At 53.1% G+C, this 18,551-nt stretch overlaps 4 protein-coding genes across 13 annotated transcripts in view; 1 reads left to right on the plus strand and 3 right to left on the minus strand.

The window, feature by feature from the left end:
• Window positions 1–2,481, minus strand: part of RRP8 (ribosomal RNA processing 8) — a 44,707-nt gene extending 42,226 nt beyond the window's left edge. For all 8 annotated transcript variants that reach the window (XR_003791402.1, XR_003791404.1, XR_003791403.1 and 5 more), the window contains exons 1-3: window positions 2,282–2,481; window positions 711–1,080; window positions 54–507 (exon numbers count right to left, since the gene is read on the minus strand). Coding sequence is in view for 3 of the 8 variants with exons in the window: in XM_029207609.1 (XP_029063442.1) it covers window positions 54–507; window positions 711–1,080; window positions 2,282–2,380 (923 nt within the window). In the remaining 5 variants the exon portion in view is untranslated. The remainder of the gene's footprint in view (window positions 1–53; window positions 508–710; window positions 1,081–2,281) is intronic.
• A 100-nt stretch (window positions 2,482–2,581) lies between these two features.
• Window positions 2,582–9,214, plus strand: ILK (integrin linked kinase). 2 transcript variants are annotated; one of them, XM_029209262.1, is made up of 13 exons: window positions 2,582–2,694; window positions 3,084–3,266; window positions 6,379–6,544; window positions 6,727–6,822; window positions 7,010–7,106; window positions 7,205–7,288; window positions 7,400–7,485; window positions 7,619–7,728; window positions 7,839–7,966; window positions 8,058–8,179; window positions 8,279–8,378; window positions 8,487–8,617; window positions 8,801–9,214. In XM_029209262.1, exons 2-13 carry the CDS (start codon window positions 3,178–3,180, stop codon window positions 8,948–8,950), a joined length of 1,359 nt encoding a protein of 452 aa, XP_029065095.1. In that variant the 5' UTR covers window positions 2,582–2,694; window positions 3,084–3,177; the 3' UTR covers window positions 8,951–9,214. The 2 variants fall into 2 exon arrangements, with proteins under 2 accessions (XP_029065095.1, XP_029065096.1); XM_029209263.1 differs by having other exon boundaries at window positions 2,597–2,694; window positions 3,132–3,266.
• On the minus strand, window positions 9,181–10,592 carry TAF10 (TATA-box binding protein associated factor 10). Its single transcript, XM_029209264.1, has 5 exons — window positions 10,337–10,592; window positions 10,043–10,197; window positions 9,738–9,802; window positions 9,535–9,649; window positions 9,181–9,351 (listed from the first exon to the last, which is right to left on the minus strand). Exons 1-5 carry the CDS (start codon window positions 10,566–10,568, stop codon window positions 9,262–9,264), a joined length of 657 nt encoding a protein of 218 aa, XP_029065097.1. The 5' UTR covers window positions 10,569–10,592; the 3' UTR covers window positions 9,181–9,261.
• A 723-nt stretch (window positions 10,593–11,315) lies between these two features.
• TPP1 (tripeptidyl peptidase 1) lies at window positions 11,316–17,995 on the minus strand. 2 transcript variants are annotated; one of them, XM_029208988.1, is made up of 13 exons: window positions 17,935–17,995; window positions 17,747–17,818; window positions 17,344–17,483; window positions 16,375–16,525; window positions 16,041–16,168; window positions 15,758–15,936; window positions 15,371–15,569; window positions 15,035–15,223; window positions 14,728–14,797; window positions 14,179–14,299; window positions 13,936–14,094; window positions 13,642–13,767; window positions 11,316–13,468 (listed from the first exon to the last, which is right to left on the minus strand). In XM_029208988.1, the coding sequence occupies exons 1-13, from the start codon at window positions 17,976–17,978 to the stop codon at window positions 13,328–13,330; spliced, it is 1,719 nt and encodes a 572-aa protein (XP_029064821.1). In that variant the 5' UTR covers window positions 17,979–17,995; the 3' UTR covers window positions 11,316–13,327. The 2 variants fall into 2 exon arrangements, with proteins under 2 accessions (XP_029064821.1, XP_029064820.1); XM_029208987.1 differs by lacking the exon at window positions 17,935–17,995 and having other exon boundaries at window positions 17,747–17,927.
• Window positions 17,996–18,551: the final 556 nt, after the last annotated feature.

Genomic DNA, 18,551 nt, shown 5'->3' on the forward strand with positions numbered 1-18,551 from the left:
CTGAGCCCGTGACTGACACACCTCGCTTCTCACAATGCCCAACTCCCACTCACCGCTGGTGAAGATCCCTGGCAATGCGGTCCACTGGCTGCAGTGGCCACTTCTTGACTTGGCTCTGGAAGCCACGGTGGTAGAGGAGAAAGGCCTCAGGGTCTTCCTGGAAGAGGCGCTGCGCAGCACTGCTGGGCCCTGAGTACAGCTGTTCATTGAGGTAGCGGAACCGGGCCCCATCCAGCCGCTGGGCCATGCGGGCTCGCAGAGCCTCCGCCCGGGCTCCATGGCTGTCTGGACTGGGGGCAGGAGGCACCTCTGTCTCCTCTGCGGCGGCTGTGGCTGGGGCCTGCTCTGGCGCCTGAGGAAGCCGAAACTTGTTCTTCTGTCTACGCTTGTTCTTCTGCCGGTTCCGCCACTGCTTGCGACTCAAGGTATGCGGAGGATTAGAGCAAGGGGTCTCAGGGCTTGGCTTGGTGGAGTCATTTGCAGCACTAGAATTCCAGGCTTTGGAACCTGCAGGGAGTGAGATGGGAAGGCATATTTGGGGCAATATCCCCTGAATTCAGAGGCTTAGCAAGAGACTAAACCTGAGACAGAGGTTGTGGCCTAGATGAAAGTACTTCTTATTCCCTAACCCCAAATCTAGTGGTGGCAGATAACCTCTGTCATATTTAGGATCAGCTGATCCCCCCTCCCTGTCCCACATGCACTAATACCAGTTTGGTCAACATTGTCCAGGGGCTGGGCAGGATTTGAAGGGTCCTGTTTCTGGCATTTCCTCTTTCTTTTCTCTTCTGCAGCAAAGTCATTGCCAAGAAGAGCCCCTTTGTGGCACTGCTTCCTTTCCACTTCCTCTTCCTTGGAGTCACTGCTAGGTGGGCCCTGTTTTTGACGTTTCTTCTTCCTTTTCTTCTTTACTTCAGGAGAAGTGCTGGCAAACAAGACCTTTTTTGGGCGTTTCTTCTTTCTTTGCACCACCTCCTCCTCGTCCTCCTCGTCACTGCCAGGCAGACTGGGGGGCTGCTGGGGAAGAGATGCTGCCTCCAGGGCCCGTAATGTGGCCAAGAGCTGGCGGTGCTTGGAGCCCTGGGGGAAAACAAGGGATGAGAACAGGGGCGAGGAGAATGGATGGGGCCTGGAGAATAAGAAAGGAGAGATGGGGACCTCATTCAGACACTGGTTAGAGGCATATGGATTATTCCCAGTCAACTTAACTTGTCATGAAGACTGCCAGACCCTGAAGAACTTTCAAGTCGCCATCCCAAGGAGGGCAGAGAAATCATCCACCCCACTTCCTTCATTGTGCAGATGAGGTAATGGGGTTCCCCAGAGAAACGTTCTCTGCACGTGATTTTCCTTCCAAGCTACAAGATCAAGGCCAGGGACCAGGAGTTCCAACCCTCACGCTCAGGCTTCTACCTCTAACTAATACCTTTTTATAAAAGTTAGGAAGGTTTCTGAAAACAAGAGTAACGGGATCACACGTTGTGTGTATTAAAGGTGCCTCCTTTAATAGTTGTAGTGTAGAGAACAAACTGAAAAGAACAAGCTGTAGACAGAGGCCAGTGGCACGGACTACAGCAATGGGTTGAGGGGTTGAAGAGGAGGGAATAAAGCAGACAGATTCCATGTTGGAGGCTGACCGAAGGGTAGAAAGAGCCTGAGCAAGTGCAGCAGCCCTCACATCGGCAAAAGCTTAAAGGAGAAGGTCTGCTGTCTGGGAGGCCATTCTAGGTTGAAGTCCTACTGGGCGGTCCTAAGCCAGGCACTTATCTTGGAGCTCCCCTCAGCACCACCTCCCTTTGAAAGGTAGTACTGACAAGCCTTCAACGTCGTTCACTCTTGCTCTCTCCAGTCTCCACAGAGCACCCAATGACCTTTTCAAAATGCAAATCTGAAGAAATCATTCCTCTGCTAAAACACTCCACTGTCTTGTCTCTATCTTTACCGTATGCAAAGCTTCTAATCTAGCTCTCCAATTTCTACAGCACCCCCTCTCACTCTCTCCGTTCCAACTACACAGATTATTTCTGTGTAGGTGTGTGACCCTAGCAGAACATGCTCTCTCACACCAGGGTCTCTGCACGTGCTTCTCCTTCCAAGAAACCCTCTTTGCTTCACTAACTTCTACTCACCAAGTCTCTCTCAGTTCCAACGTCACTTTCTTTCGGAAGTACGGGATTTTCGGGCGGTCGCAGGCGCCCCCCTCCCCCTAATACACATGCGGCGCGCCCCATCTCTGGGATCCAGCGGGGTCCGTTCCGAGTGCCCCTGCGGGTCCACTCACCTTGATTTGCGAGTCGGCCGTGGTCCGAGGCCGTAAGGCTACAGACCCGAGGTCCGCGACTACTGGGGCCTCCTCGGCCCACTCCGGCTCCTCGAACATGGGGTTGCGGAGAGCGAGGTCGCGCGGTCCACCAGCCTCTCCACGTGCCCAGCCAGTCTCCAGGAGTCAAAGCGCTCAGAGCCTCCAACACAGGGCCGGAAACCAAAGAGTGAAAGCTAAGGCGGCTAGAGCAGCCGGCTCAGCGCCGAAAACCATCGAGTTTAGACACTGGTGGGCTAGAAGGTCAAGGAAGGCGGGCTGGAGGGCTGGGGGAAGGAGGCCCGCGCTAGCCAGAGAGGGCCAGGGGCGGGGCCGGGCGGCGGGCGCGGCCGGACGGGAGTTCCCCGGAGAAGGCTCCTCCAGCCCGAGTCCCGGTGAGTGTGGGAGCACCCGTGCCCCCTCCCCAAGTCTCGAGCTCTACCAGGCGGTCACCCCTCACTCCGCCTACTCCGTTCTGAGTGGGGAACGAAGGCCATCCCCGGGAAGGACCTCCGATCCCCTCCCCCAGGGTATAGGGCGCCTAAACTCCCCCCTCCCCCCAGCTCTGTCCGCGGGTAGGGTCTCTGTGCTTGCTCTCTGACACCCCTTCGGGAGGTACTGCCTCTTAATCACCCCCTACTTCGCCCGACCCGCCCTTCCCTCGCGCCCAGGGAACACAGTACGGGATCATCCCGCTGCCCCCCTAACCCCTTCACAGACCTCCAGTAGCCGGGGACGCAGTGCCCAGACCCCCACCCCAACACAAACACTTCTCTCCTTTAAGGGACAAGGCTTGGGGCTCACCCCCCCCCTTCCCTGGATCCTTCTACAGTCCCCACGCTTTCCCAATCGAGGGGACTCAGCGCCGGGACGCTGCTATGGACGACATTTTCACTCAGTGCCGGGAGGGCAATGCGGTTGCCGTCCGCCTGTGGCTGGACAACACGGAGAACGACCTCAACCAGGGGTGAGCTGAGGTGGCTGGTGGGGGAGAGGAAGGGTAAAGACATGCTCCTCTCCTTGATGTGGGGTGCTCACGTCTGGTGCGGGCTGCTGACTTTCCTATCCAATGTGATGAGGGCTAAGCACAGCCAGTCAGCGGGGCAGAGGGTCTCCACACAGGAAGCTGTTGTTTGAGCTGAATCTGGACTGAATAAGAATTTCACAGGCAGAGGCTGCAGAGAACTTTTCTAGCCTCAGTAAACTGCATGGGCAAAAGCTAGGGGGCAAGACACCCAGAAGAGGGTGCCCAGAAATTGTCCGGAGTTCCATATGGCTAGAGGATAGAAGACCTCTGTGGGCTTCTGTGGGCTGAAGCACTGGGTACAAGCGGAGAACGACAGGAGATAAGATTGGAAAGGTCTGCAAGGGTCAGCCAGATCATGCAACAATATTTAGACTATAATAATGCATTTATTCCAAGAACAAGGGTTTAAAGCCATGTAATGATATGATGAGACTGTCCATTTGTTAAGTGTCATCTTGGATGCTTTGTGAAGAGCAGGTGGTGATGTGAAGAGTGGCACCAGAAGTGGTGATAGCTTGGACTGGAATTGGGGCAGGTAAAAAAGAAAAAAATGATCAAATTCCTGAAATCTTTAGGATAAAGAATTGGTGAGACTTGGTGTGGGAAGTGAGGAAGGTCAAAGATGATGACCAGGGTTCTGGCTTGGGCACTTGGGTAGATGGTGGTTCCTTTTACTGACATGGACAAGACTGAAGGGTGATGAGTTCCACTCTGGACATGTTAAAGTGACAGTACAGTGAGGTGGAAATGTTGAGTAGGCTGTTGGATTTCAAGAGAGAGATAAGACTTGGAGACAGATTTGGGAGACATTAGCATGTAGGTGGCACCTGAAGAGGAGGGTGTGAAACAGAGGGGATGAGAAACCTACAAGACCAAAAAGGAGCAACTGGAGGTTGAAGGAGAAACAGGAAAATATGCTAGTAAGGCTTGGAGAAGTGAATGTTTCAACAAAAGGGGGTGGTCAACGGTACTATAGACTGCTGAGAGGTCAAAGAACTTGAGCACTTTAAAGTAACCACTGAATTTACAATTAATTATATATTTGATGATCTCTGTGAGGGCTGCTTCAGAGGAAAACAGGTGAAGAAACTAGACTAGGTTCCTTCATTTAAAGAACTATACTGAACTTCTGTGCTGGGTGCTAGAGGTCCAGAATCAGACATAATGCTCGCCTTCAAGGCAGCAGCCCTGTGACAGGTTGAATGGGAGGTAGAGAAAGTGAATGTAGACAAGTTCTTTAAGGCTGGCTGAGAAAGGAAGACAAGAAAAGCAGTAGTGATGTTGATTCAGGATGGTGGATTTTAATTTTAAAATTTTAGTTTTTGAGGTTGGGAGATTTTATTTTTTAGGTTTGAGAGGTAAGGATCACCTGTCATCTTCATCCAGGCTTTACAGGTTTCCATTAGGCTCTATGCTATTTCTCCATAATTCTCAGTCACTCCTTCCGTTTTTCATATAATTCTTCAAAGGGTGCTCTGATAAAGACAGCGAGCGCAGTTAGTATTTTGTTGGTGGGGTTATAACGGGTCAGGTGAGGTTGTCCAGTGAGCCTGGCATCTAGGAAGACTCAGCTGCCAAAAGGTGAAGGGGTGGCATTAGCGTAACTGGTGCTGGTTTGAGTAGATAGGGCCCAACTGGCTATATGCTGGATATGAAGTGAGGGTGAACTTCCTGCTGGCCTCTTCAGGACTAAAGTTCAGGTTCTGAGGTGACCACCGGCCTGACAGTGGGCAGAACCCTTGTGCCTATATACTCTTGCTCTTGCTCTCAGGCTCTGGCCTGCTCTGGGGCTACAGACTGCCAGAGGCTGATAAGCTGGGGCACAAATTAAAGAGCTGGGATGCAAAACTGACTGATAAGCAGGGGGTGGTGATTGCTTTACGAAGAGGAAGGGGAATACCCACCTCCCAGGAAAGGTTTTGGCTATCTTTGGGAGCAGAAGAGGGCAGCTGTGGAGGGAAATCTAAGTTAAAGGCCACACCCACCACCCACATTGGCTGTGTGGACATCTGGGTGGCCCGCGGTGGTGGTTCCAGGCCCCGCCCAGAGCCCGCACACGGGAAGTGACCGCAGCACTAAGGCATCCCGAGGCTGCCGGCCCAGACCACGGACTGCCCCCCTGCTCCGCCCCTTGGATCTGCAGCCCAGGACTGGAGGGAATTTCCTTTTATGGCCCCAGGCTGTCAGGCCGGCCTAGCTTCCACACAGTTGGGTTTTTTTGGTTTGTTTTTGTTTTCTGTATATTTCTTTTACTTTATAAAATACAAGTTCTTGAGAAAAGAAAAAAGTCAGGTGTAGCTTTCTTTCTAAAGAAGCCATTCTCATTTTCTTGTTTTCTGTGCCCAGGATTGCTTGAGTAGAGGAATCCTGTCTTATGTGGTGGTATCTACTTCATCATGAATGACTTATCAAAAGCATTTCTCCTTTTCATTATAAACCCTTCCAAACCATCATTTTAATTCCATTCCCTTTTTAGATCTTAATTTCAGTATCAGAACCAATCAGTAAGCTTGCTTCCTCTCCCATGAGCTGCGGCTTTCCTTTTCAAACCTACTCCTCCTTCCCATTAACGTGCACTGAACAGCTGCCGTCACCCCTTTCTCTCAAGAAGCTTACAGTCTAATAGACAAGACAAGCCACTAACAGATTTTTACAATCCAGTGTGACAAGTACCGTAGTAGGGGGATGTGCCAGATGCAGTGGAAGACAGAAAGGACCAACAGATGTTGCAAAAGGGGTGCAGAGGAAACCAGATGAAGAATGTTACCACGTAATGAGGGCATGCCAGGGAAGAAAGGCTAGTGGGAGTTGGTGATGGAGACAATGAATCATGTGGATTTGTTGGGATTTCAGGTAGTGGTTGGTTGGGTTTGAAGCTCAGGGGAAGGTCTGAATTGGACAGCTTTGGGAGTTGCTGGCATGAATGAGAATCAAAGTCCTAGAGGTAAAGTTTCTCAGGGAGAGTATGAAGAGTGACTATCAGTTTTTTTTGTATCAAAGCCTTTGCCCCCATCCCACCTCCAGATCAATGACCATTGCCCCTTCCTCAAAGGGACGATCATGGCTTCTCCCCCTTGCACTGGGCCTGCCGAGAAGGCCGATCTGCTGTGGTCGAGATGCTGATCATGCGCGGGGCACGAATCAATGTGATGAACCGTGGGGATGACACCCCTCTGCACCTGGCAGCCAGTCATGGGCACCGTGATATTGTACAGAAGGTATGTATGAACCCCTGCCTCTGTCATCTACTTGACGTACCTGCCTGGAAGTCAGCCATAGGCACTATAACATACCATAGAAAGTACGTATACTCTTCTCCCTCCTTGCATGCCTCAACACACATCTCTCATTTGGGACTGACTGTACCTTCTGCCTCTTTCTGTTTGGCCATGGGGACCAGCTGCTGCAGTACAAAGCTGACATCAATGCAGTGAATGAGCATGGGAATGTGCCCCTGCACTATGCCTGTTTTTGGGGCCAAGATCAGGTGGCAGAGGTGAGTACTCAGGCCCAGAGTTCTGGGACGGGTGGGAAGCAAAGTCTGAGCTTGAGTGGGAGATTCTAGAACCCTCAACCCATCCTATGAGTACTGCCCAGTACTCTCGACATTCACAGGGTTTGTACTGCATCTACATCGATGGTTGGTTGTGACTGCCCTCATCACAGCCACCTTTTAATTACAGGACCTCGTGGCTAATGGGGCCCTTGTCAGCATCTGTAACAAGTATGGAGAGATGCCTGTGGACAAAGCCAAGGCACCCTTGAGAGAGCTTCTCCGAGGTCTGTCCCCACCCACCGCTCGTGTCTTATCATGTTTCAACCTATCTCCTCCCACCACACAACAGCTGAGGCCAAGACTGTTTGTCTTTCTTCCCTAGAGCGGGCAGAGAAGATGGGCCAGAATCTGAACCGTATTCCATACAAGGACACATTCTGGAAGGGGACTACCCGCACTCGGCCCCGTGAGTCAGTTGTGAGGGGAGGGGTGGTGATAGAGAATAAGCCTGGGCTCCTGGGGCTGGGTGAGAGGGAGGCTGGTTAGAGGGAAGTACCTGACCTGCCCGTACTCTCAGGAAATGGGACTCTGAACAAACACTCCGGCATTGACTTCAAACAGCTCAACTTCCTGGCGAAGCTCAATGAGAATCACTCTGGAGAGGTGACCCCTGCCCTTGCCCTCCCACCCCCCGACACATTACCTGCTCTGCACTCATTTTAAGTTTTTCCTCCAGTTAGTGGGCAGGAAAGCAGTGGCCTTAGTTAAAGCCTTCTAACCCATATCTGTCCCTCAGCTATGGAAGGGCCGCTGGCAGGGGAATGACATCGTCGTGAAGATGCTGAAGGTTCGAGACTGGAGTACAAGGAAGAGTAGGGACTTCAACGAGGAGTGTCCCCGGCTCAGGTGCGGCAAGGCCTAAACTGGAAGCCTGGGTTCCAAGGAACCCTGCCCAGCACCGAGAGGGAGATCTTTTATGCTGGGTCTCAGCCAGGGACACTCTCTCCCTCTTCCAGGATTTTCTCCCACCCGAATGTGCTCCCAGTGCTCGGTGCCTGTCAGTCCCCACCTGCTCCTCACCCCACCCTCATCACACACTGGATGCCATATGGATCCCTGTACAATGTGCTACACGAAGGCACCAGTGAGTAGGGGATGCCAAATCTCGTCGTGGCGGGGGAGAGGAGAGAAGTGTAAGCCTCTCCAAACTATTTAACTCTTGCCTCCTCTTTTAGATTTCGTTGTGGACCAGAGCCAGGCTGTGAAGTTTGCGCTGGACATGGCAAGGGGCATGGCCTTTCTACACACGCTAGAGCCCCTCATCCCACGACATGCACTCAACAGTCGTAGTGTAATGGTGAGGTCACAACTTCGCTCCCGGCCCAGGCCCCAGAAGCCCCTTCCCTATCTAGAATAGGACTTACCTCCTTCCACACAACTATCTTCTCCTCCTCAGATTGATGAGGACATGACTGCTCGAATCAGTATGGCCGACGTCAAGTTCTCCTTCCAGTGCCCCGGACGCATGTATGCACCTGCCTGGGTGGCCCCTGAAGGTGAGTGAGTGCATTATATTGGGAGGCAGAGAAGGGGCAGCTCAGTAGTAATGGAAGGGAAGCAGAGACAGGATAGGCAGCTGGAACAGTTAAGTCCTGTCTCTCCAGCTCTGCAAAAGAAGCCTGAAGACACAAACAGACGCTCAGCAGACATGTGGAGCTTTGCAGTGCTTCTGTGGGAACTGGTGACACGGGAGGTACCCTTTGCTGACCTCTCCAACATGGAAATTGGAATGAAGGTGAGAGCATAACTGGATATACTTGTGTTGGGGGAATGGTGGTGGTAGTGACAATAATTGTAGTGGGGCTGGGCTCTTCCTACATTTGTTCAAATATACAGAATCCTGTCCTGAGGGCTAGAGGCCGCTCCCCACATGAGACTCAAGTTCTGAGACCCACGTTGTTTTTCCTTGTGCTTGCAGGTGGCACTGGAAGGCCTTCGGCCTACCATCCCACCAGGCATTTCCCCCCATGTATGTAAACTCATGAAGATCTGCATGAATGAAGACCCTGCTAAGCGGCCCAAGTTTGACATGATTGTGCCTATCCTGGAGAAGATGCAGGACAAGTAGGGCTGGAAAGTCCTTGTCTGAACTCCAGAGGTGTCAGGACACGTTTAGGGGAGTGCACCTCCCCAAAGCAGCAGGCCTCTGGTTGCCTCCCCTGCCTCTAGTCATGGTACTACCCCAGCCATGGGGCCCATCCCCTGCCCCCATCCCTACCACTGTGGCCCAAAAAGGGAATGGGCTTAAAGCTTTGTCACTTGCCACACGGTGTCTCCCAGCATGGGAGGGATCAGCCCTGCCTGTCACAATAAAGTTTATTATGAAAACAGGCTGGTGTGGGGACAAGGGGATGGACAAGTACATTTAGATTGGGTGGCTCAGGTGAAGTAGTGCGGCTTCTTCACATTGATGCCGTACTCGCTGAGGGCAGGGGTCAAGTCCTCCATGGTTAGAGTGTACTTGCGGTCCTGAGGGAAAAGGGAAGAGCACCAACTGAACACAGGAATTCCAGATTTCAATCCCAGGTGGGTGACCCTGAGTAGGTCTTTCACCTCCCCTAGGGCTTAGTTTCCCTCAAAGGGGTTTCAGTATAATTTAAGCCTCTGCTGCTGTAGGAGGTAATAACTGACTCAACGAGCCTCGCCTCACACCTTGCTCTTGCTTCGGGAACTGCCAGAGGCTGTGCCCTTCATTTTGCAGTGCTGTAGGGCATCGTTGGCAATATCTGAGATGAATTTCTGGGCAGCTAGGGAGATGAGCCGAATTCTAGAGAGAAAAAGATGGTATGAGAAGGAGGTGGACAACAAACTCCACACAAGCACCCAAGGCTCTAACCTGCCCGGAGTTTACTCACATGCGTGGATCCGAGGCCTCAAAGCCAGCACGGTTCAAGTAGTAACCAGTCACTGCATCGGGGATCTGAGAAGTCAATCAGACGACTGTCAGTGTTAGCCCTGTGTACTGTGGGGCTGAGAGTGGGAGGGTAAGGGAAATGGAGGGCAAGCCTGGCTACCAGGAAGCTCCTCATTTGGGTGGGCAGAAGGGATAAATCACAAGAGCTAGTAGGGGAGTAAACGCAAGAGGACGCTGCAAATACAGGCGGCGTGGCAGAAGCTGACGTGACAGCGGGCCAGCAGCCTGTTCAGGCGGGAAGCCCACCGTAGGCGTGTAATCCTCCAGCTGCATCAGGAAGTCCACCAGAGGCGTGCTGGACACCACCGGCTTCACGTCTCCGTTGGCCGCGCTTGGCAGCACGTAAACCCCGTTAGACATGGCCCCCTCCGGGGGCGCCGCGCCGCCCGCCGTCACCGGAGCTGGAGGAGAACCAGCAAACTGAGACATGGAGGTGGGAGGCGCGGGGGCCCAGCTAGGTCCGCCTTAACCCTCTGCCCTCACCCGCCGCTGGGGCCAGCCCAAGGCGCGGCCCTCGCCCTCACCCGTCCCGGCCCTCACCCGCTCCGCGCCGCTCGGCCGGCTCCCCGGCCCGCGCCGCCACGGCTCCCGTGCCCCCTGCCGCGGCTCCAGCCCCAGGGCCCCCAGCTGTCCCCGCGGGGCTGGCCTTGTTCTCCGCAGCGACGCCGGCGGGCAGCGCGGCGGGGGCCGAGACCGCGGGTGCCGGGCCCGAGGCCGAGGCGGCAGAACCCGGCGCCGCCTCGGGGTCCGCGCCGGAGCCGCTGCAGCTCATCGGGCCGGTGGGAGAGGCGGCGAACAGAACCGCTTCCGCTTCCGTTCACGTTACGCACGCACCAGGGTTGGCGTCACACGCCTCGCGACTCGCCCCTCCCACGTCACGTTCGCTCCTCCCTTAGGCTGCTCGCCTCTTTCCGCTGCCACTCCGGCGGCTAGATGACGAAGGCTGACGGGCGGAGAGAAAGTGTTGGAGAACCGCGGTAGCGCGAACATTTCTCCTAGGCGGATCCGCTGGGATGGGAACGCTTGAATGTCGAGGAGTCTCTTCCGTAGGTCTGGGACCCCTCACCCAGCCTGACGCCCGAAAACCTTGCTTTGGGGCCCATCGCACCGACACCTCTCGACCGTTGGTCGCCTGCCAGTCTGCATCCTTCCTAGTCCCTTTATTCAGCCTTTTAAGGGTTTGTAGTGGAGTTGGATAGCCTCTCTCCCTGGCAGCTGCCCAAAGAAGTGAGGGCCACAGGAGAAAGTGTTGCTGCAGATGGGGAGGGAGGTACAGTCCACCCTCCGTATAGGTGGTGAGGGGTGGGCAGTATTGGTTCCAGGACCCTCCCCCCAACCCCCTTTCCCCCCCTCCCCCGCCATGGATACCAAAACCCATGGATGCTCAAGTCCCTTATATGAAATGGCATAGTATTTGCACTGTATACTTTAAATCATCTCTAGATTACTAATAATATCTAATACCATGTAAATGCTATGTAAATCGTTGCTGGTAAATTCAAATTTTGCTTTTTATAACTTCCTGGAATTTTTTTTTTTTTTTAATATCTTCAATTCATGGTTGGTTGAATCTGTGGCTGTGGTATGTGAGGATACAGAGGGACGGCTGTCTTTCAGCCTGAATAAACAAGATCTGAAAAATCACAGCTAGTGAAAGAGTGGGTTTTTCAATGCAGCAAACATTTATTTAATTCCTATTTGCCAGTCCTGATGAGCTAGGGCCTGCAAATACAAAGTTAAGTAGGACAAGGTTCTAGTCCTCTAGGCACCAATAGTCTTGGAAAGGGAGGCAAAGAGTTAACTGGCCATTTCAACAATATATGGGGGTTTAAATACTGGAGGTAGACACAGAGCGTACAGTGCAAGGGAGGAGGGGAACTAACAGCTGCTGCCTGTATCTGTGTGTTAGGCATTCTATTAACTTTATCCCATTTAATGATTCCCTGAATATTAGAGGCAGGTATCAATATCCTCACATAACAGATGAGGAAAAAGCTTCAGAGAGTTGAACTTACTTGTCCAAGGCTCTCGCCTAGTCTATATCAGAACCAAGAATCAAACAGGTTTGTTTTCAAGAATCTAGGATTTTTCTGTCATACCAAAATCAACTAGCTTCAGGGAGCCAAAAGGTTCACACGAGAAGGTGACTTCTGAGCTGACTCTCGAAAGAATTCTGGAAATCAACCAGGCAAAGGGAGCCAGGTGTAATGTTAGGGCCCAGAATATCTTGAGCAAAAGTGAAAGTGTCTGTGGGGAGGGCAGGAAAGGATAAACAATTTGTTACTCAGGAACAAATGGCAAGTGAGGGATTAGGTTTTTAAGTCATGATAAAAAGCCTGAACTATATCCAGTGATCTTTGAAGGGTCTTAATCAAGTAAATGACCTTATGGGATTTGCATCTTACTCTGGTAGATGGTTTAGGGAAGGGCAGAAAGTAAGGACACTTCTTGCAAGGGCCTCCTCAATTCAGAGGAGAGGGAATATGGCTCAGGGCTAATGTCGTAGCAGTAGAGATGGAGAGAATTCGATGAGTTCTAGATATACTTAGGAAATACAAATGGCAGGACTTGTGGATTGGTGAAGGTATATTTAAGAGGTAAAGTCAGCAGGACTTGTTGACTGAAGATGATGATGGGAGGAGGTGAGGAAAGGGAGTCTAGGATGACACTTTAGGTTTCTGGCTTGGTTGGAAGAAGCATAGTGTCATTTACAAAGAAGAAACAGAAGAGAACAGTTTGGGATTGGGAAGAAGGGAGATGAAATATTGAGTATCACACACATTACTTTTGAGGTATCGATCACTGTTGGATAAAAACTCTGATATAGTGAGATGGTGATGGCTGTGGATGCCGGTGATTGATTTGTTCCAGGGTCAATGAGTAGAGTGAGAAGAGCAAAAGACTAAGGATGGAGCAATGAGATACAACAACATTCGACGAGGAAGCGGAGAAAGAGAAAGAGGGAGGAGGGAATGAAGGAGGAATAGGGAGTGGTCAGAGGAGAAGTTAAGCCCTGGGCGCTAAGGAAGGAGAGGCGGTAGACTACTGTGACAGCCCACAAAGCAAAGATTGGGAAGTGTCCACTGGATGAAGCAGCAGGGAGGCATTCATTTCTCAGTGTTTCTCAGGGGAGGAAAGAGTGAAAAATAAGAGCAGAGGTCTCATGGCAATGAATTGAGGAGTGAAGATGAAGTGAAATAGTGTACTACACAGACCGTGTAAACAACTGAAAAAAAAGTTGAAAAAAAAATAAAAGAAGAAATGGAAGAGGGGGCGGTGTGCGGAGGACGCTCCCAAACAGTGCAGGTTATAGCATCTGTAGAGGAACCTGGGCCAGGGGCAGGGGTACCTGAGTATAAGGGAGCAGGTAGCGTTGGGAGTCAAGTCAAGCTCACAGCATTTCTGGGTTAGGGAGATAAGCTGCGGCAGTCAACAGTTGAGGGTTTAGCAGGGCTCCCTACAGTGCAGAACCAGGGACCGAGCCACCGGCTGTGGGGCAGTGGACAGGCCCACTCTTCTAGCAAGAAAGGATCAAGGGTTAATTAGTGTCTTCAGCAGAGCTGGGAAGTTGGGTGTTCCCCAGCCTGTCACAGGATCCCAGCCAGGGCCAGAGCAGAAACCTTGACCCTCCACCTCTTCATTCAGACAGGACTCATGGCAGCCACGTGTTACCTAGGGAGAAGGTGGGCATCAGATCCCGGCTTGCTGATACTAGGAGACTGCAGCACCTCACCTTGTATTCACATTCCAGAGGCTATCCCACCCCATCAGAATTGTCCTCAAGTTCATCTTAGCACTGGACATACTCTTACGTAAGTGGCCACACCCCTCTCTTCCAAACTCACATCAAAGAGTCCTTCCCCATGCTGCTGGTAGAGCCGTGGGTTGAGAAAACCAAGAGGGGGGAGGCCTCTGAGGATTCTGTGTTCATTTATCAGGGATAGGAGTCCCCCAAACACTGGAGTAGAGGCCTGCAAGGGTGAGGGTACAAGTAGAGGTTAGGGGTTCAGAGTGATTGGACTTTTTGGGAGGGATGGATCAGAGGTCTCTGAGGAATCAGGGGTTCTGGGTGTAAGGTCTTGGGGGTGGAGGGTGAGGGTAGTCCCTGGGTGGGGGTTTGGAGCCAGGCTAATTCTCACCGAGGTGCCAGACACCCATGGAATGGGCACATGGTTGCTGACCACCCAGTAGCCATCAGAGAGTGCAGCCACATCTGGGTAGGCACGGCCGCTGGCATTGAAGTAACTGGATGGTGGCAAGTGGGCACTGGAGCTCAGGTACTGGGCTACAGCTTCCTCCTAAAAGGCGTTCTTGAGTGAGTATCCTCTGCTGAACTGAGGATCCCACCCGTCCCCCCTCCATCCACACAAACACACACATGCCTGGTATGAAGGCCGTGGGAACACATTGCTGAAGCCGCCACCGCTGATATAGTCAACAACCTCATCTGTGACTCGGAAGGGATTCTGGAAGGATGTGCCTCCCACCGTGGTGACATAGGGGCTGAGGACAGAAGACAGCATTCAGATTGCAGGGTCCAAAGGGCACCTCCAAAATGCATGGGGATGGGTGAGTATGGGTCTGGGTCTTGCTGGAGGGACTGGGGAAGCACTCTGGTGAAGCATGTACATGGGGATGACTGAGAGATCTTGGGTCCTCAAAGCATGGCCTGAGGTGACTGCACACTTTTTCCTACGGAACACCCACCAAATCTCCCCCTAAAATGCCTGGAGACTGAGGAAGTGGAACACTGGGAGCTATGTCCTACTCAGGAGACTCGGGGCCTGCGACCTACAGGAAGAAGAGGGGGGTGCAGGTAAAGTTGAGGGTTGGGCCACAGGAGCACCTGGTGTGATCAAGACAAAGGTTCCAAATCATGAGGACATAGATGAATTGGTGGCCACAGGTAAGTGGTGGGCTGGGGTGCTTACCTGGAGGCAGGGAAGCTGGGACGGAACCGGTGTCTTCCCAAGACAGACCAACACCCAGCCCCACTGTCACCTGGGAGAGAGACCAAGTTTGCCACTCAGTTTAATTGGTCAGAGTTTGGAATGTGGGTTCAGATGTCGGAGAGGAAATTCAAGTGTTAGTCATTACTGCAAGAGGTCAGTTGAGGTCAGGTCAGTGGTCCCTGTTGAGTTCAGATTATGAGATAGAGATCAGGTCCAGGAGTCACTGCGGGGCCAAAGTTCTGAGGCTGGGTGGGTGTGGGAGTCTAAGTTTAGAGTAGGAGGTCACCTGAGGCAAAGAGCAGAGTAAGACCCCGAGCAGCAGCCTTCATGAGCTCGGTGTTGACCCGCTGGATGTAGGCGCTGCTGAGGGAGTCCTCATCATCTCCGTAGCTCACGGTGTGCACATGTGGCAGGGCTGACTCATTACTGAGCAGCAGGAGCCACTGCAGGAAGGGCTCCTGTGACTCATGCCGGCCTGAATTGTTTTTGGAGAAGAGGGCACAAAGGCAGTCATTTGGGAGGTTGTCAGGATCTCCCTGGAGCTCACGGGATTCCCTTGGGGAAGCAAAGACCACCACTCACCCCCACCTCTATCCCCACCAGCCAGTTCCCTTGGCAGTACCAGGGCTACTGTAGACCCAGGTGGAGATGTTGGCGCCAGCACTCATCAGGTACTCTACATCTAGGCTGGCCTCGATTCCGGCCCGGCCCCGGCCCTGCTGTCCGACCACACGGGCTACTGATGCCTGGTGTGCAAAGTTCCCACCGAAGAGGCGCATGAACTCAGCCAGGTCTGACTCATGGAAATACTGCTCCAGGAACTATGGAGGGAATCAGAGCAGATATCATGGGTCAGAGGACACAGCCCCAAGGGTCAGGTCAGGGGATACTGTCCCAGATCACAGGATTGGGGGTGAGAGTCCAGGGGTTAGAGTCAGAGAGTCAGCCCCAGGCTGGTCAGGCACCTTGGGGAGGTGGTAAGGACCCTGAGGCTCTCCGCATGGCTCACCTGGGCACAGGCTTGACTGTTGTTGGTCGTGCCAGAGCCCACGTCTTGTGCCGTCAAGTTGTACCGCTCACGGATCACAGATGGGGTCACCCCCAGGTGTAGGCCAACAGTCCCTGGCACCTGTGGCTCGGGGCGTTGCCTCAGGGTTGATGTGGGGGGAAAGCGGTGCAGCCCCCCCACTGTGGGGAGGAGTCAGCCTTGAGGAAGAGATCCTTTAGCCTCCAACCCCCCATTTTATCACTGACCCGTCCCCCCCCCCGCCACCAACCCCACTGGGTGTTACCAAAGTCCACGTGGGAGGCCAAGGCCTTCGGGAGCCGGTAGGGACGTGGGGACCTTACAACATGGGTCTCTGCAGGTCCCCCCATATAGTGATGAAACTCAGCCCCAGAGAGCAGCAGCTCTGCTTGTCTGAAGTCAGAGATCAGAGAACAGAGGTCAGAAAGCATGGAACAGAGCTGAGGAGGCTGCCTGAGCATCACGGGGCAGTTAGTCGTTATCTCCCGTAGTGTTTTCACCCACAGGCCCTGGCAAGCTCTCAGCTCCCTTCCACTGCGGTGACGAATCTCCCTGATGGGATGATTGGTGCCCTCCATGAGGCAATTATTCCCTCTTACCGGACACTCAGCCAGCAAGTCAGAAAGTCCTGTGTGGTCACTGAGTGGCAGTTCCGGGCTCCAGCAGCCAAAAGCCATTTTTGGACTGTGTGGAGGGTCAGTGGTGATGGCCGGACCAGTTCAGCCACATCCTCTAGGGTCAGGTACTTTCCTGCAGGGATTCAGTAGAGGCTCTTGCCTTCATTCCTTGCTTTTCTAAGTTGCCCTTTTTGAACTTTAACCAGGAGACACTGGAGGTTAACACGATGGCGAGGCACTGCTCTCCTGTGTGGATCATGCATACACCTCCCGGGTGAACCTTAGACTGCCCCCCTCACCACGAAGGGCTTCCAGCAGGGGAAGCCCACAGTCCAGCTTGACCATTGGAGCAAACCATGGACCTTCTGGAGCATAGTGGGGGGTAAAGTGGGGAGAAGAGTGGAGGGGAAGAGACTGTAGACCAGCGAGGGGGCTGGCAGCAGTCATCAGCTGAGTTGGGGGCAACAAGGAATGGTGAGACAGTGGAGTATTTCAGAGCTGGAGGCGGCAGCCTTAGGGTCGAATGGAGGAGTAAATGAGAGTGAATTTAGTGGGGGGAGGTGAAATTTGAGGTAACGAGCACTTTTATGTACTGGATGCTACTTCCCCATTTGTCTGGTAGTTGGTAAATAGTAGAGTCAGAATTTGAATCCAGATCTGATCACCAAGCCTGTGCTCTTAACCATACCCACTTTCAGTTTTTGAGCCTGATGAACATAGGTGGAAAGTTTTGGAGGAAAGAATGTGAATTAGTTTTGGACACTCTAGTTCCAATTCACCTTTTTATTCAGAAACTCTTTAATGAGGGTCACTGCCATTCATCTGTCCTATACCACCCCCTCGACAGGCCCCAAGAGCACATCCCTGACATGACCTGCACCATCCCACACTCAGCCCAGTCCTGTGTCCCTTTACTGCATCCCACATCCCGCCCCCAGTCCCATCAGGCACCATAGCGAGAAGAGCCGGGATCCGACACAGCCTGCACCAGCTCGGACAGTCTCTCCAGGTTCTGCTGTCTCAGGGCAAACGTGAGACTCAGCTCTTCCTCAGGGTCCGCACGGCCCAGAGACACCCAGCCTGGTGGCAGCCTGTAGGGTCAGGGGTCAGGCACATGGCCTTCATTAGAGTAGGGATGGGAAGGTTCACCATTAGAACCTAGAACTTGGGGAGGATTCCAGAAGCAGATATGGATCACAGGAGGTGGATTATCGGGGACTGAATCTGGGAACCTGGGAATAAGGCTATGGAGTGGGTACCAGGAGCTGGTAAGGGGGGTGAGGGAGGCTAGAACCAGGAAAACGGGTACAGGAGAGGCCATGGGGTAGGGGTTGTCAGTGCTAAGTCAACTCACGTCCACTGCTGGTCAGGCTCCGGGCTGTAACTGCATTTGCCGGCGACAAAGAGGGCAAGGAGCCCTAGGAGGCTGCAGGGGCAGCACATGGGTTTCAGCAGGAGCTGGACTGTCATTATGTTCCCACCCTCCAACATATACTCCCTCCAACATGATTCCCTTCTCCCAGGGCCCCCCTGATTTCTTACCAGGCTCGGGGGCCCATTCTGCCTTTCTGCAGATCCGCTGTCATGTGACAGATCACATGAGCCCTACAGTGCACCACCACCTCCCGTCTCTGCCTGGAAACTAGTGACGATGCTGGCTCCTCCCTTGAATGGGTGGTCCTGAATGCTGAAGAAGGGGAGGGGCTGCTCCTCGGATTCTCCCTCTGTGGACTGTCAAACACTGGGTAAGCTCAGGGCTCCCCACCTGCTGCCAGAATCCAGGACTCACCACAGTGTAGGGGGTGCTTCAGAAAGGGGCTTTGGAGGCCCACAGACCCAGGTTCTTACTAGCTGTACGGAGCCTAGGTTTCTTCATGTAGAATATGGAGACTATTATGTTAAAAGTGCTCTGCCTCAGAGGGTTGCCGTGAAAAGTTACAGAGATAAAGCAGGTGGACCCCTCAGCAGAGAGCCTCACACGGCAAAGGCTCAACAAATGTGTGCTCTTATTACACGCGAGTATATAGGGGCCCCGCGGAAAACAAATACACCACGTGGCTGCTCTTGTACCCACCCCCACCTCCCTGAAGACCCTCAGGCCTAGAGCTGGTCATCTCCAAGATCTCTCCCCAGCCAGCCAACCCCTCTCTAGGTCACTG

This window comes from Monodon monoceros, unplaced genomic scaffold (genome assembly GCF_005190385.1).
Source record: "Monodon monoceros isolate NGI ecotype Baffin Bay Population unplaced genomic scaffold, NGI_Narwhal_1 Super_Scaffold_7, whole genome shotgun sequence".
NCBI lineage: Eukaryota > Metazoa > Chordata > Mammalia > Artiodactyla > Monodontidae > Monodon > Monodon monoceros.

Bases quoted from the DNA above. Each gene is read 5' to 3' on its own strand.
- TAF10 (XM_029209264.1), bottom strand. From the start codon at position 10,568: ATGAGCTGCAGCGGCTCCGGCGCGGACCCCGAGGCGGCGCCGGGTTCT. The intron at 10,198-10,336 runs GTGAGGGCCGGG...GTTCTCCTCCAG, and splicing joins GGCCGAGCGGCGCGGAGCGG to CTCCGGTGACGGCGGGCGGC. The intron at 9,650-9,737 runs GTGAGTAAACTC...TTTTCTCTCTAG, and splicing joins GAGGCCTCGGATCCACGCAT to AATTCGGCTCATCTCCCTAG.
- TPP1 (XM_029208987.1), bottom strand. From the start codon at position 17,883: ATGTTGGAGGGTGGGAACATAATGACAGTCCAGCTCCTGCTGAAACCC. The intron at 15,224-15,370 runs GTACTGCCAAGG...AAAACAATTCAG, and splicing joins CTGGGTCTACAGTAGCCCTG to GCCGGCATGAGTCACAGGAG. The intron at 14,300-14,727 runs GTAAGCACCCCA...TTCTGTCCTCAG, and splicing joins CCCAGCTTCCCTGCCTCCAG to CCCCTATGTCACCACGGTGG.
- ILK (XM_029209262.1), top strand. From the start codon at position 3,178: ATGGACGACATTTTCACTCAGTGCCGGGAGGGCAATGCGGTTGCCGTC. The intron at 6,823-7,009 runs GTGAGTACTCAG...TTTTAATTACAG, and splicing joins GCCAAGATCAGGTGGCAGAG to GACCTCGTGGCTAATGGGGC. The intron at 7,967-8,057 runs GTGAGTAGGGGA...CTCCTCTTTTAG, and splicing joins TGTGCTACACGAAGGCACCA to ATTTCGTTGTGGACCAGAGC.